The following is a 15,377-nucleotide window of genomic DNA, read 5'->3' on the forward strand; positions in this document are numbered from 1 at the left end:
GGCTTTGAAAACAGGCTTTAATCTTTCCAGTGTGTTCATTGCACTGCCCTCCGCCCCACCCCCGGCCGACAAGATCTTCACCAATCTGGTTGTTTTTTTTAGGATACAATCTGAGCCCCTTCCCAGACCCTCCAGGAGTGGCCATGCCTCACCTTGGTTGCATTTCATGCCGACCACTCTGAACTTCTTTCTGTAATATTGAGGGTGCCTTCCACACCTCCAAGCCCCTTCTTAGCCTGTTCCTCTCTCCTCCTCACCATGGATCTGTCCACTCCCATTGCTTCTCAGCTCAAAGGCCACTTTCTCCAGGAACCTTTTCCCAAACCTTCTCCCCAACAACACTGGGTTTGCGGTCCCTCCCACATGCTCCTTCACACCCTGTCCTCTCCCAATTCAGCGTGTACCAGCTGGGGTTTTTTATTGTGAAAAAATATGCATAACATAAAATTTACCATTTTAACTATTTTTAGGTGTACAGTTCAGTGGCATTAAGTACATTCACACTGTTGTACATCTATTATTGCCACCCATCTCCAGAACTTTTTCATCTTTTCCAGCTGTACCCATTAAACCTTAACTCTCCACTCCTCCCCCACCCCCAGCTCTTGGCAACCACCATTCTACTTTCTGTCTCTATGAATTTTTCTATTCTTGGTTCCTCATATAAGTGGAATCATGCAGTGTTTGTACTTTTGTATCTGGCTTATTTCAGTTAGCTAATGTCGTCAGGGTTCATCCACTTTGTATGTAGCATGTGTCAGAATTCCCTTATTTTTACAAGGCTCAATAATTTTTCATTGTATGTATATATCACATTTTGTTTAGCCTTTCATCCATTGATGGACATTTGGGTTGTTTCCACCTTTTGGCTATTGTGAATAATCCTGCTATGAACACTGGTGTACAAATATCTGTCCAAGTCCCTGCTTTCAATTCTTTTGGCCATATGCCCAGAAGTGTAAATGCTGGATCATATGGTAATTTCTTTTTGAGGAACTGCCATACTGTTTTCCACAGTGGCTGCACCATTTTACATTCCTATCAGCAATGTACAGGGCTCTAATTTCTCCACATCTTACCCAACACTTTTCTTCTGTTTTTTGGGAGTTTTTTTATAATGACCATCCTAGTGGGTGTGAAGTGATAGCTCATTGTGGCTTTACTTGGACCAGGCAATATTGTGGTTGCCTCTTGGATGATCTGTGTTCCACAGTAGACTAGAGGTTTGTAAGGTCAGCGCCGGTGCCTATCTTATCTCAGTCACTTGCATGTCTTCTGCCCCAGCAGAGTGCCTGCCCACAGTCAAATGTGGCCAAATAACAGAACAACTGAGAATGAATGAAATCTGATCCAGGTTCAGAACTCAGCATCTAGGCTTTCTCCCTGGGGAGCAGGCATCTTCCCATTGCTTATGGGCCTGGGTGGGCTCCCTCAGTGGCTGACCTGGGAGCAGGGGCCAGTTCTTTGCACCACTTTCCCAGTATGGCCATTTGCCTTTCAGGTGATCTTTAAACCACTCTTGCAGCTAACATAGACCTGGCCCTGCCACCTTATAACCTACGAGAGAACATACATGCCTAGACAGAGGAGACAGGCAGCTCAGTCAAGCACATTTGCAGGTAACAACAGCCCACAGTTTTAGGGAACCTCGAACTTTTCTCACTTCCTTGTACAAAATATACTCAAAATTTGTTTGAATCTTCTGGAAAGAAATGCCATTTGAAAACTTTGCATCCCTTGTATTTATGGGCCCTTTAGAAATGCATCAACTCAGACAAAGTTGGTGCAGGGAAATGAGCAGAGAAGTGTGTGTGCCCATTTGTGTGCGTGACTGCACAGCAGTGTTTGGCCAGTGGGCAGTGTGGGTCAGGGAAGTTTCCTAGGCCCTGCAGCCTGCTCTGCCCTCATTCCTGAACATGCCCATTTGGTCTTGAGAAGGGCATAGGGGTCTCGATACTTGCCCATCACTTTTTCTAAAGGCTAGCATAGCTCATAGCGTGTAAACACTCATCTGCCTGGGGTGTCCTGTGTGGCTGCTGCACTGAGGGCAGGGAGTGAGCAATGAGCCTGACACTGCCTACTGGGCTCTCCAAGAGCCTCCCATTCCCTGCAGTGCTTGGCCCTCCAAATAATCCTCTGAGGTCACTGGCATAGGGACTCATGGATTTAGGACTAGAACCCAGGTCCCAAGCTTCCAACATCTGTTGGTCTTGCCTGCCCCATGGCCACCTGGGGAGCAGCGTGAGTCTGAAGGACCACACCCTTGTTTCTGGGTGTTGGACACAAGTCAGTGTCAGTGGAAGGATTCCTTAGTGGGGTGGAGAGTAGGCTACGTAGCCTGCATGGCCTCTTTCTCAGCAGGAACATTTTACAGTTTGGGGCTTCTAGACTAAAGTGACTGCCCTAAGACTCAGACCCTTGCAGTATTACTGAACCACACCAGCCTTCCTTCAAGAGGGCAGGCACTGCCTTCAGACCTGCTGACGGAGCTGTAAGGTCCAGCTTTTCATGCTTGCACCCCTTTCTAGAACCATAGTCTTCTAGTTCTTTAATGACCCAGAGGGAGTTTCCATGTCCAGCCACCTTATGGTCTTTGCCTCAAGGGAAACTGAGGCTCAGAAAGGTTTAGGAACTTACTCAAGTTCACACTGCTACTTGGGGTTAAAATCGAGTTCTTTCTTTTTCTTTTTAAATCACTTTATTGAGATATGCTTGACATGTAAAAAGCTGTACATATTTAATACATACAATTCAGTGAGTTTGGGGATAAGTATATTTGCTTGAAACCATCACCACCATCAAGGCATAGACATATCTACACCTCTCAAAGTTTCCTCCCACCCCCTTTTAATTAGGGGGGGGAGGGTGAAGAACGCTTAACATAAGATCTGCCCTCTTAGCAAAGGATACAGTGCAGTACCATGCTATAGTATAGTAGACTTCCAGAACGTATTTATCTTGCACACCTGACACTTTATACTCTTGTACTCTTACCTCCTCATTTCCCCTCCCCTCAGCCCCTGGCAACCACCATTCCATTCTCTGCTTCTATGAGTTTAGCTATTTTAGAATCATACAAGTGAGATCATAGAGTATTTGTCTTTCTGTGTCTGGCTTATTTCACTAAAACCAATTTCTTGACTCCGTATATTGTGTGTTTGTTTCATCTCATTGTCTCCGATTTCATCAAGTCTCCCAGCAGCCGGCCCCTGTCCAGGACACCTCTACTGGGGAGGAAGTAGGTGGAGGGTCTCAGCCACCTACGGCGGTCAGAGAGCCTGTGTGTTTGAATGTGGCTAGGAAAAGCGAAATCTCCCCAGGCCCAGCTCCTCCGTCCCTGCAAAATATCACCATTTCAAATTTGACTTCACTGTGGACTTTGAGTCAGACACATGCAGGTTCGAATGCCAGCTTTGCCTCAAACCAGCAGCTTAGGTAGACCAGTAATCGCTGTGAGCAAGAGACAATGTACGTCACAGACTTGGCAGAATCTGCCTGTGCAAAAAATAGATGTTCCAAAATGCTGGCTCTAGAACTGGGGTCTCTACAGTAGAGCCTGTAAGTTGGGAAAAGGCTCAACACCCCATAGGGGAGAGGAGGTGGGACAGAGAAACACAGCTCTGGTCCAAGGCCTAGGCCAGAAAGAAGGACAATGGTTATGGAACAAAGACAAGAAATGGGAGAGACGCTGTTAAATTTTGGCTATATTTACTAATGAAAATGTTTTTAAATTAAAAGCTTTTACTGTTGCTTTATTTTAAAAGTATCATATGTTCATTATAGAAAAATTAGGAAACACAGAGGCAAACACACACACACACACACACACACGAGCGTGCGCACGCATATCACCACAGTCCCATCACCCAAAGAGAGCTGTAGTTTTTCTCTAGTTTTCCTCCGCATATTCAATTAGTCCACATAAGTTTTCTGAATTAGGGCTCATACTCTTTTCCAAACCGCTAGTTTTTGTTTGTTTTTTTGAACCTACAAGATATAACAGCAGTCTTTTCATGTTAATAAGGCTACATCTCCACCCTGATTCTAAGAGGCTGCTTCCTATTTCACCATGAGATTGGACCACTTTCTATTTGAATTCTGCATTGAAAGATGGGATGATGGATGTGGGATGAGAGGAGGAAGGTTCAGAACCAAAACCCAGGGCTAGTCACTCTCCAGGGTGCCCTGTTCTCTGCACACAGCTGGTGTCAGGTTTGGATGACTTTGACCAGGCAGATGTTTTGGCACCCTTTGCTTTCCTTGGACAGGCCTGGTCCATGGAGGAGCCCCTAGGCCAGCAGTTTTCCAATGTGTACTGTACAAACACCAGTGGAGAGGACAGGAGATGGTGGGGCCAGGCTGGATGAAGCACGTGCATCTGGGGGAAGAGAGAGGACCAGGAGGTGGGCTGATCCCTTCCCAGCCCCACGGTCCAAGGCAGCCCAGAGCTTAACAGCATTGGGCAGAGTCCAGTGTGAGGGGCAGATCTAGTCCACAGCCCTCCATTTTCCTCTGTGGGATTTTGAGGCCCATCCAGTTCAGGGCTATACCCTCCTGGGAGCACCATAAATGAGAATTAAACTGAATCCCATTAGTGCTAAATGAAAAAACCCACAGAGTAAGATCAGAAATGCCAGTGGTTTCCATTGGCCTGGACAAGGCAGAAAGAAAAGGCATCTTATGGAAATGAGCCCTTAAGAACCTCCAAGATCTTGGAGAGCTGACAGTGCTTACTGTTTAGTGTGGGCCAAATTAAAAACAGCCTGGCCATATCCCCACAGCCAGCAGGCAACACAGTGCCCACAGTCTCTGGGACCCTCACAGAAAGGTCTCAAGGTGCAGCCTGGCTCCTATGGGTGCAGTCTCAGCTCTCCATCTGCCATAGGAGGGGTTGAATTAAAGTGTCTCAAAGTCCCTTTCTGTTTCCCAAGTTCTGTAATTCTTGGGAGCCGCCCAGGTTTCAGAAGGATATTAAATGCCTTTGGCAGTAAGCTCTCCAGTGTGATGCAGTGTTAGTCCAGGAATGAGGGCTCCCAAGCCAGGGTGACGCTGCCTTCTGTGAGACAGAATGGCTTCTGTCCTGCTAAAGAGAACCACATCTTGGGGTCCCCAGTCTGAGGCTAAGCACAGGGCACTGAAGGCTGACAAACCTGGGTTTTTATCTCTGATGCCTCTTTCCCAGCTGTGTGGCCCTCTCCTCCAGATATGAAGATACTGATCCCTCCCCTCTCATCTACCTGCCTGGACCCATAGGGGAGAAAGAATGGATACCCGTGAGAAGAAGAGTCCTCTCCCACCCCAAAAGGAGTGCACATGGAGCAGGGAGCCCACCCTCTCACCTTTCTCTCACTTTTGTTTCTAGAGTCACTCCCGAAGGCCTGGGAGAAAGGCCAGGCTCAGAGGCCAGTGGTGGAGCCAGGAGACAGGGGTGGTGGTGACCGGCATGCACTCTCATTGCAGGGAACAGCAGCCTCTTCCATGCAGAGCTTTGTCAGAAGCATTGGAAGGATCTGCCCCCCAGTAAGTGCCACAGCAGCACCCAGGACACCCGGAAGGAGACCAGCAGCATGTGGGGTCTTATGGTGGTCGCCCAGTTGCTGGCAGGCATTGGGACAGTGCCCATTCAGCCATTTGGGATCTCCTATGTGGACGACTTCTCGGAGCCCAACAATTCGCCCCTGTACATCTGTGAGTCACAGGCTTGAAGAGGGCTGTGGGGAGGGGTTGGATCCTGATATGACACTTACTTAGGCCCTGAGGGACTGAATCCAGGTCTTAACCTTCTTTGTTCCACAGCATAGCAAATGAGTGCAGAGGTTTGGGGATCAGACCTGGTTTGAATGGCAGTTCTGTTAACCTACCAGCTGTGGGATATGGGCAAGTGGCTAAGCCCCAGGGCCCCAGGTTTCTCACTTGCAGAATGGGGCTGACAATATTTGTGCACTGGGCAGCTGTGGGATTACATGAGGTCATGTATGTGACCATTTAGCCCATGCCAGGCACAGGGAAGCTCCTTGACCAGCAGTAGCTACTGGTGCTGTCCAGTCCTCCAGGCCTCGGTCTGAGCACACGTCTCTCTGAACCGTCCACTTATGGACAGATTGACCTCAAAGAAGCACATGCAAAGAAGATAGAAGACTATCTGACTGCTTGACTGCTCAGATCCTTCCCTTAGCACAGACTACATCAAGCGTCCTCAGGACCTACACCCTAGACCAGACAGACCACACCTACTGGCTCTGTGGCCTCAGGAGCTTCTGCCAAGGCCTCCAACACTGTCCCTGCAGAGAGCTTTGCCCACTAGCACTGCCCTGGGCCAGCACCTTTAAATGCCAGGAAGACCATTTACCCTCCTGGCAAGAAGATCTCTCTGGCAGCTGGCTGGAGGAGAAACATGTTTGTCTCTGCACATCTTAGAATCTTGAGTGGTTCTGGCACTGTCTGAGGGAAATGCCATAGGTGTGGACTTGTCAAGGTCAGGGAGCAGATGGGGTGACATCTTGGGAATCCTTCAGCTAGGGAAAGAGCCTGGGGCTGCCACACCCTCTCAGTCCTCCTCAGCCTTCTTTCCTCTGCTTTCCTTGTCAGCCATCTTATTTGCCATCTCCGTATTTGGACCGGCTTTTGGGTTCCTGCTAGGCTCTGTCATGCTGCAGATCTTTGTGGACTATGGCAGGGTGAACACAGGTGAGTGTTTAATGATGCCCATCCCATTGCCAGTTTCACGAAGCAGCCTCCCTGTTCCTTCCTCCAACCCTCGCTCCACCCTGCCAACAAGCAATCAGGGCAGAGAATGAAGCTTCAACTGCAAATGCTCACTGCCATTCGCTCACTCCCATGCTCACTCCTGCTGTTCTTCAGACAGCCAGGAGCAGATGGCAGGTGCCTCCCCTCCCAGGGCCCATGTTGGATGCTAGGAAGAAGGGGGGTGCACTGCTGAAAAACACACACATACTTTCTGCCCTCAAGAAGTTTGCAACTCAGGTCAACTGCAGGGAAAACTTGAGACCTTGGGAAGGGCTTCAGGTGTTGCTATGACAGCTGCCCATCTTGGTGGTGGTCTTAAAAATTATTCCTGCCCATCAGAAGATGTGACTGGAAGGCCATGTGAACCAGACCCTCAGGAATAGCACCCATACCTGTGCCAGATACACAGATCAGAGCCTGCTTGTCTCACAAAGAATATGGGCAGGCATTGAACCAGACCATGCTGCCAGAACCCACAGACTCCCGTCTCCGGGACCATCAGACCATGAGGTCATCTGCATGGCGTCTTCAGCCTATACTTCAAACCAAAGAGGAAAGCCAGGGGGAGCTTCCTGCCTCAGGGTCAAACCATCTTTGCCCTTTCAACTGGCACTTCCTGCATTGGTTCCTGGCTCTTGGTTGACCAAAAGACTATCAACCGAGCTCCCAGTCCACCAGGGGCAGTGCCTAGGGATGCCTGTTATTGTTTGCCTGAGGTCCATTCTATTCTGTCTCCTTCCCTCCATGCCTAGGTAGTTTCCTTAGAAAGGGAAACACAATGGCAGACTCTTAGATGTAGACGGGAGACTTGCCAGGAGAAAGCATCTCCTTTGGAGGCAAGGCGGCTCACTCTGTGGATGGTTGTTTCCTCGGGTTCCTAAAGATCATGAGGACTCCTTTCTTAGGGAGCGATACAGTTGGGCAACAGTAGCATTCAGTGGTTAAGGGCTCAGATGTGGACATCAAGGAGACATAGGTTTCAAATTGATCAATAACTTTAACTTTGGACAAGGGCAAGGTTAACCTCTCTGAGCCTCAGTTTTCTGATTGGCTGGAAGTGGGTGGACATAGCTTCTGCCTCATAGACTCACTGGGAGAACCCAGCAGGATAATAGACGTAAACACATGGTCTAGTGTGTGGCCTGTGGTAAGCCTCGAGAGAGTCACTAGAGCCAGGGCTTAGGACTAAAATAAGGTGAGGCCAAGGTCCTGATCCCTTCAGCTTGGGGATTCTCTGATGTTCTGCTTCATGTGCAGTGGCCTTCGTTTTCTGGGAAGACCAGAATGGCCAGGATAGGGAATGTCACCTTGGGCAAGGTTCTATTTCATGGCTTTATCTCTTCTCCATTGTGGGGAGAAAACCCCCCTAATTAGAGAGCCTCTTCCCCCAGTAAGGTGAGATCATGCATTCATCCAACAAACCTTGTGTCCTTTGCTTTCTCTTCAGCCTCAGTTAACTTGAGCCCCGAAGACCCCCGATGGATTGGAGCCTGGTGGTTGGGCCTGATCATTTCCTCGGCCTTATTGGTTTTCACCTCCTTCCCTTTTTTCTTCTTTCCTCGCACAATGGCCAGAGAAGTGGAGGTAAGGTTTTGAGAGCCCATAACTCTACCTACAGGAATTTACAGAAGGGAGATAAGGGTGGAAAATAAACAGAGCAGAGATGCTGCAGCAAGTTAAGTAAATTCTGGGTGAACTCTAAATAAATCTAATGGTATAGGACTTCTCAGAGGCTTTGAGAGGTGAGAGTGCTGGTGAATTTCCAAAAGATGGTATCTCAGTGTGCCCTTCCCATGGTAACATATAGGGATGTAGTTCAGGAAACACTGAGCTCATCTAAATTGGGATAAAGAGTGAAGATCCAATAAAAGCTGAATATGTGACCTGGTGCAATTGACTTTCACATTTCATAAGCCCATCATGTCTGAGCCTGAAAGACTGGGTAAGAAGGGAGTCCTAGTGCTTAAGAGAGTGAAGGTGGTCTGAAAGCGAAGCATAGTTTGAACAGACTGACCTTCCACATATTTTTCACTCATATCTTTTTGGGAAAGAAATCAAGGAAAGATGAGAATGGAAAACAGAGACGAGAATTCTGGGTGGGGACTTTGATGGTAGGTTGATGGGTCTAAAACCTGCTCTGATCCCATGAAATTCTGCAGTGATGGGGCTACCAGTCAGGTGGCAATATGGCAGTTAGGTTGAGGTTGGGAATCAGGAAGGAAGACTGGAAATCTGAAGAGATCAGTGTAGACAGAGGCGATGATGGCTGAGGCCAGGGCAGGGATAGATGCTCCTGGAGGCGGTACTGAGAAGGACTCAGCAGCGACCTGGATTGGAGAAGAGGGGCTACAGTTAGCACCAAGGTTTTGAGCCAGACACAGAGCTCGATGTTAAGCAATGAGGTATATGAGGTCTTGGCCCAGTCTTGGGAGGAGGGGCAGGGGTAGGAGGATATGGGCTTATCTTGGAGAAAATTTCCAGAGGCTGGCAACACATCACGGTGGTTTTGGAGTCAAGCAAACCTGAGTTTGAATCCAGCTCTGCTACTTATGAACTAGATGAGTGATCTTGGGCAAGTTCCCTTGTCCCTAAGTTTTCTCTCCTTTAAAATACTGGAAATAGAGTAGGTATCTCAGAAAGAGACTGTGAGGAGTGGGACGATGCATGTGGAACACTAGGAACAATGCCCAACATGGAGTTAGCGCTCAATGAATGGCAGCTCCTGTGCCTGGTAATGAGTTCCCCAGAGGATCCTAACCATGTCAGAGCTCAGGGCCTTGCATCTGAGTGGTGGTTTAGAGCTACATCTGATGAGTTCAGAAGAGGTATGCGAGTTCACCAAGGTGATATGCACAGAAAGTTCAGGCACAGGGCCAGGATAGGGCTTTGAGCAGGACTCAGTTTGGGGCCAGAAGGAAGAAGGGACTCCATAGAGGAGACTGAAAAAGAGCTGGAAACAGAAGTCATTCTGGACTACAGTGTCTCAGAAGCCCACGGCCTCTGAAATCCGAGGACAGGGAAGAAACATGGCCATGACAACAGGCAAGGGGTGAGATCTGGTCAGATCCTTTTTGGAATCAGTTGTGGGAAAGTTAGATATGAAGTAACATGCCCAGAGGTCTCTTGGGAGGCATTGGCCTGGCTGAATTCTGGTGAGCAGCCAAAGCACTGGGCTCACTAACATGCAGATGGCATTTACTTCAAGAGAGCATTCTCTGGACACCTTCCCATAATACCTGGGTCAGCTCACTGCTACCTCACCCCAAGCCACTGAGACCAGAAGGGTCAAGGGGCCGGGAAGCGTGGCCACAGGGAGCCTGGGCCATTAACACTCGTCTCCTTTGCTACCCTCAGAGGTCTCCTGCCATAGCAGACGAGGCGAGGAAGATGAAGGTCAAGCCAAGAGGCTCCCTGGTGGATTTCATTAAACGTAACTGACTGACCCAGCAAGGCCCTGGGGGGGCTGGCTTGGGGGGGGTCAGGGGAGGGCATCAGGGAGTACCTAAGCCCATGTGGTGTCGTGTATGGTAAGAGGCATTAGGAGCAAGGTGGTCTATAATTGGTCCAACTCACAGGAGGGGTTCTGCCAGTAGACACAGATTCAAGCAGAGCCAGCCCCAGCCCATGCTCTCTCTCCTCCCTTCACATGCAGGTGGCTGTCATGTGAGGCAAATGTCCCCACTGTTAGTCTTATTTCTATCCACCCGCTGCCTGATCTCTTCCAGACACATTCTGATTTTATTAAACCCGTGAGCATGTTGAGTGGGGGTCCGAGAGGCTGTGTGGCCCTGGAGGGGCCACTGAACTCCTTGGTGCCTCAGATGCCATCCTGAGGAAGAGAGGGGCGCCATCTGGGGGAGAAGGAAGGGCAGCGGCCAGGCTCACAGCACCCGTGATGCTGCGTGGGCAAGGGCCCGGCCCTGACTGTGGCCCGTTTGCAGGGTTTCCCCGCATCTTCCTGAGGCTCCTCATGAACCCGCTCTTCATGCTGGTGGTCCTGGCGCAGTGCACCTTCTCCTCCGTCATCGCCGGCCTCTCCACATTCCTCAACAAGTTCCTGGAGAAGCAGTACGGCGCCTCCACGGCCTATGCCAACTTCCTCATCGGTGAGTCCTGGCAGGGGCTCCCAGGTGGATTTCACTAAACGTAGCTGACTGACCTGGCAAAGCCCGGGGTGGGCTGGCTTGGGCAGGTGGCATCAGGGAGTCCCCACAGGAGTCAGAGGAGGACTTGCCCACAAGAAAGAATTCTAGGGACAGTTTTCTTGGTTGGCAATCTAGAGTGGTCTGAACAGATTTCTGGGACCCCTGTCATTCTAGGCAGGAGTGGGCAGAGGCGGGGGGCTGCCTTCCTCCCATCAGAGGGGCTGGAAGCCTGACAGCCTCCCACAGGCCCTGGGGCAGCAGAGGAAAGAAAGAGCATCAGTTTGGGGTTAGGTAAAATGCTCCTGGTTCTGTTCCTTCCTCTCAAGGACTTGGATTCATTTGCTTGGGTAGGGAGTCTGTGACCCAGGGATTCTCAGCTCAGGCTGCATTTTAGGCTCCCCTGGAGAGCTTTAAATATTAATGCCCAGGCCCCACCTTCCATCAATGACAGTGGAGTCTCTGGGAGGTACCCAGCATTGGGGCTTTTTGCCAGTGAGGTTGAGAAGCACTGATGTGGTCCCACCAAATATCCAAGTGATTTACTGAGCCAAATCCACAAGTGTGCTTGACCTTATAGATGGGGCAAGGTGTTCAGGGTGTGAACCCTGACCTCCTGTGTGGCCCTTGGCTGTGACCTTAATTCTCCAGTCTTAGACCTCTGACTAGCAGGCAGGGGGCACCACCAGAGCCTTGCTAACCCCATGTGGTCACAGTGAGGATGCAATGAGGGGTCAGGCAATGCAAGGTGCTAAATAAATGCACATTCAACCCACATCCTTCTGGCTGCAAGAGCCCCACTTCTTTTATTTGCATAGGCAGGGTAATCCTCTAGGTCAGGATAACTGTGTAGATGTGCCCGGCAAACAGTAAATGCTCAATTACTGTCAGGTATTGTTACTGTGATGGAGCATATCAAATGTTTCTTCAGGAAGCTGTGCCCCTTCTTCATGGTCCAGGTGGATGTCTGTGCCCACACACACTCCCAAGCCTGTGCACACAGACCAGCTTCTTTCTCTCTCCAGGTGCTGTGAACCTCCCTGCGGCAGCCTTAGGGATACTGTTTGGAGGAATCCTCATGAGGCGTTTTGTTTTCTCTCTGCAAACCATTCCCCGGGTGGCTGCCACCATCATGACCATCTCCATTATCTTGTGTGCCCCTCTCTTCTTGATGGGATGCTCCACCCCGCTCGTGGAAGAGGTCTACCCACCTAGGTAATGGGAATGAGGGGTGAGAAGGTACCCTTCGCTAAAGGCCAGAGCCTGGATCTGGCTGCCATACCTCTTCCTTTCTGCTTCCTCAAGTCTCTTCTCTCTTTTTCACTTTTTGACCAAATCTTTTATGTGGATACTTAGAAAATCAGGCCTCGGATAAAATACTGAATTATAAGAAATCAGAGGGTCCTAGGGTTAAGGGCCTATTTTTTTAAAAAAGCACCAAAAACTAATTAGTTTGGTTTCAGGATGAATCTGTAGGGCTGTGAGACTCAAGAACCAGGAAATAAGCTATGTTTAGCATCAGCTCTGTGCCAGCTAGAATTACAGAGTCTCGTGGAGCTGCTGAAAAAAGATGAGAGAGAGATGGAGACTTGAAAAGATCTGGAAAAGAACAATGCAAGTGATGGCAGACTTTTAAAATGAGGGCAGGTGAGGAAGAAGGTGGGTGAAGTATACCTGTCGGTTTGCATAAAGCAACACAGTCCTAAGTTTTAAGTCTGGGCTTCATGTTTAGGAAGGAGCTTTAGAGGCTTGTGAAAGAAGGGCACCGAGCAGGGAGCATTTAATTTTTTTTCTGTGTGATACCTTTCAACCACCTCTTCTTTTAAATTTTGCTTAATGAGCTTACAACATTTGGAGATGCTGTACCTTTCAGCCTTGGTGTTTTCTTCTCTTTTTCTCTTAAATAACCTCTTCTGTCTTTGGTGGAAGAAGGAGAGAAGAGGTGTGTGGAAAGGAAGGGCTGCTCAGGATGGAAGAGCCCCTGGTTCGTACTGGTCTTCTGCAGGCTGACTATGGATTGAGAGAAGCTGAGGAGGCCCTGGGCCTTTCGGTGGCTTTCACTAGGGGTTAGCACAGGGCTTTGTCATCAGACTGGGTTCTAGTTCTGGCACTGCCCTTACTAGTTGGGGAAAGTTACTTAGCTTATCTAATCTTCCAATCTTCAGTGTTCTTATCCATAAAAGGAGCACAATAATTATAGTTATTGTGATGATGTGCTTGAAAAGCCCCTGAGCACAGTGCCTGGCACATAAGAGATGCCCTATTAATGTTAACACATTAGTATAATTATTTTAGCAAAGCTCTGGACTGTGGTTTGTCAGCCCTCCCCCAACCCTCCCCAAAGAAGATCATGAATATCGGATAGGAAGTGAAATCTCCTTTTTTGAAGCTCAGGGGGATGGAGGGACCTAGGCAGTGTCTATATAGACTTAGATACAGGAACCATCTAGACCCCCAACGGCTTCAAGGGGCCCTGGCCTGTCCCTTGGCTGGAGGCCAGGTGTAGCATCTGCTATTTCTCTCATCAGAGTCCTGGTTGGTTGTTTGTCTTGAGCACTTCTATAGTGGGGCGGTTGCCCACCAAGCCTTTCTGATGAGCCGTTGGTGGGTTTGGGCTTCTAGTAGCAGAAGAAACGGAGAGGTGCCACAAGCACCGACCAGCGGCCAATTCACCATTGGCCCCAAGAGTCATAATTCAAATCCCAGGTGGTGCTGGCCCAAGACACACAGAGATGCACAGGCACGCCGACCAGGCGGGAGCTCGCACTGGGCTGACGCGGAGAGATTTTCTTTGGTCTTGCTTTGTTTGAGTCCCCGTTTCCTGTTTTTCTGGCAGCACATCAAGTTCTATACATCCGCAGCCTCCCGCCTGCCGCAAGGACTGTGCGTGCCCGGATTCCATCTTCCACCCTGTCTGCGGAGACAATGGGGTAGAATACCTCTCCCCGTGCCATGCAGGCTGCAGCCACATCAACATCAGCTCTGTAGCCTCCAAGCAACAGGTGAGGGCAGGAGGAGCCCCACGGGGTCCCCGAGCTCAGTGTGTGCCCTCAAAGACTGCTCCTCGGCCCCAGGATGGGCAGGGCGCCACCCACACCACCCTCATTCCTCCCATCCTGGCCTCCGGGCCACATCCGCCCGCTCTCTACCTCCCCTTCCCTAAGGTCATGACCAGATGCCTACAGCCCAAAGTCAATTAAAGATTGGCTGCTGTTCAACAAATGCACATTCCTGAGGCTCAGAGAAAAAACCACCCAGAGTACTTCTTTAGCGGAGGCCTTCCAGTCTCATCCTGACGGGTCCTAATGAGCATCTTTGGACAGGCCCAAATAAATCAAGGGCAGAGGGTCCTCCTGGATGTGGACCTGGAAGGTTAGAGCTGGAAGCTGTGACCAAGGGCACTAGGTTCACTCTCTCAGCTCCGAAGTGTGGCCACACAACTGGCCTGAAGTCATGCAGTTATTTAGGGGCAGATCTGGGTCTAGAACCCAGGATCCTGCTTCAGTCTGGTCATGTATCTCCTGGCCACCAGCCTTCCAAGTGTGTAGCCCACATTCACTAGTTCACTTGGTGAGGTCCTAACAGCCCTCTGAGCACTGTGGCTCCTGGCCTCCTAGGATCAGCCAGCAGCAATTTAACTTGAGTCATTTGTTCAGTTATGCAACAAGTAATGGACACCAGGTACAGATGGACATGCTGAGGATTTAGTGGTGAACCCATCAGAAAAAGTTCCTGCTCTCATGGAGTTCTCATTCCATCAAATAAATGCACAAGATAGTTTTGGAAAGTGACCCATGCCATCAGGAGAGTTAATGGACAGAGTGTACACTGGGGCCTCCCGAGGAGGTGATGTTAGAACTGAATCATCAGAAGAAAACCCTATGAAGACCTGGCGGGGTGAAGCATTCCCACTAAAGGAACAGCAAGTGCAAAGCCCCAGGGAGTGAATGAGCTGTGGGTAGGAGAAGAGAGAAGGCCAGGATTGGTGCTGGGCCAGGGAGCAGACAGGGGCCAGAGCCAGGCAGGCCAGGTTTAGGAGTTGGGTGTTCTTTTTCCTAAGAGCAGTGGGAAGTCTGTGCAGTTCCCCTAAGGAACAGAATGCACCTTGTTCCCTTAAGCCTGTATGGAGGTCATGAGCAAGGCCAGCCCCCCATTTCCCACCCTCTTCTCAGAGGATAAAGGAAGACTGCTTCCATGGCCACCTCAGTGGACAGAGGAGCATGAGTCTCAGGCAGAGGGGGTTGGCAAGGAACTTGGAGAAGATATTCTCTCAGTTGCCTTCTAGCTGGAGGAGTCTGTGGTGACCTCTGTGGTTTTCTTATCTCCCTTTGCTTACCTCTGACTTACCTACCTCCAGAAATAACCTTGACACGTTTCCAACAGCAGCACAGATCATCATCATTAGCATAATATCAAGAAAAAAATAGTAAATTATAAGAAAAATAATCTATGGAAGTAGTAGCCATATTGTACATAAGCTTATTTCTG

At 49.5% G+C, this 15,377-nt stretch overlaps 1 protein-coding gene across 1 annotated transcript in view; it reads left to right on the plus strand.

The window, feature by feature from the left end:
• Positions 1 to 15,377, plus strand: part of SLCO2A1 (solute carrier organic anion transporter family member 2A1) — a 65,063-nt gene that overhangs the window by 42,649 nt on the left and 7,037 nt on the right. Inside the window, exons 4-10 of the mRNA XM_081160204.1 lie at positions 5,461 to 5,688; positions 6,589 to 6,687; positions 8,195 to 8,331; positions 10,102 to 10,177; positions 10,689 to 10,853; positions 11,915 to 12,104; positions 13,726 to 13,891. Of these exons, the coding sequence (XP_081016330.1) occupies positions 5,461 to 5,688; positions 6,589 to 6,687; positions 8,195 to 8,331; positions 10,102 to 10,177; positions 10,689 to 10,853; positions 11,915 to 12,104; positions 13,726 to 13,891 (1,061 nt within the window). The remainder of the gene's footprint in view (positions 1 to 5,460; positions 5,689 to 6,588; positions 6,688 to 8,194; positions 8,332 to 10,101; positions 10,178 to 10,688; positions 10,854 to 11,914; positions 12,105 to 13,725; positions 13,892 to 15,377) is intronic.

Source organism: Miniopterus schreibersii (assembly GCF_964146895.1).
Source record: "Miniopterus schreibersii genome assembly, chromosome: 15".
Lineage (NCBI taxonomy): Eukaryota > Metazoa > Chordata > Mammalia > Chiroptera > Miniopteridae > Miniopterus > Miniopterus schreibersii.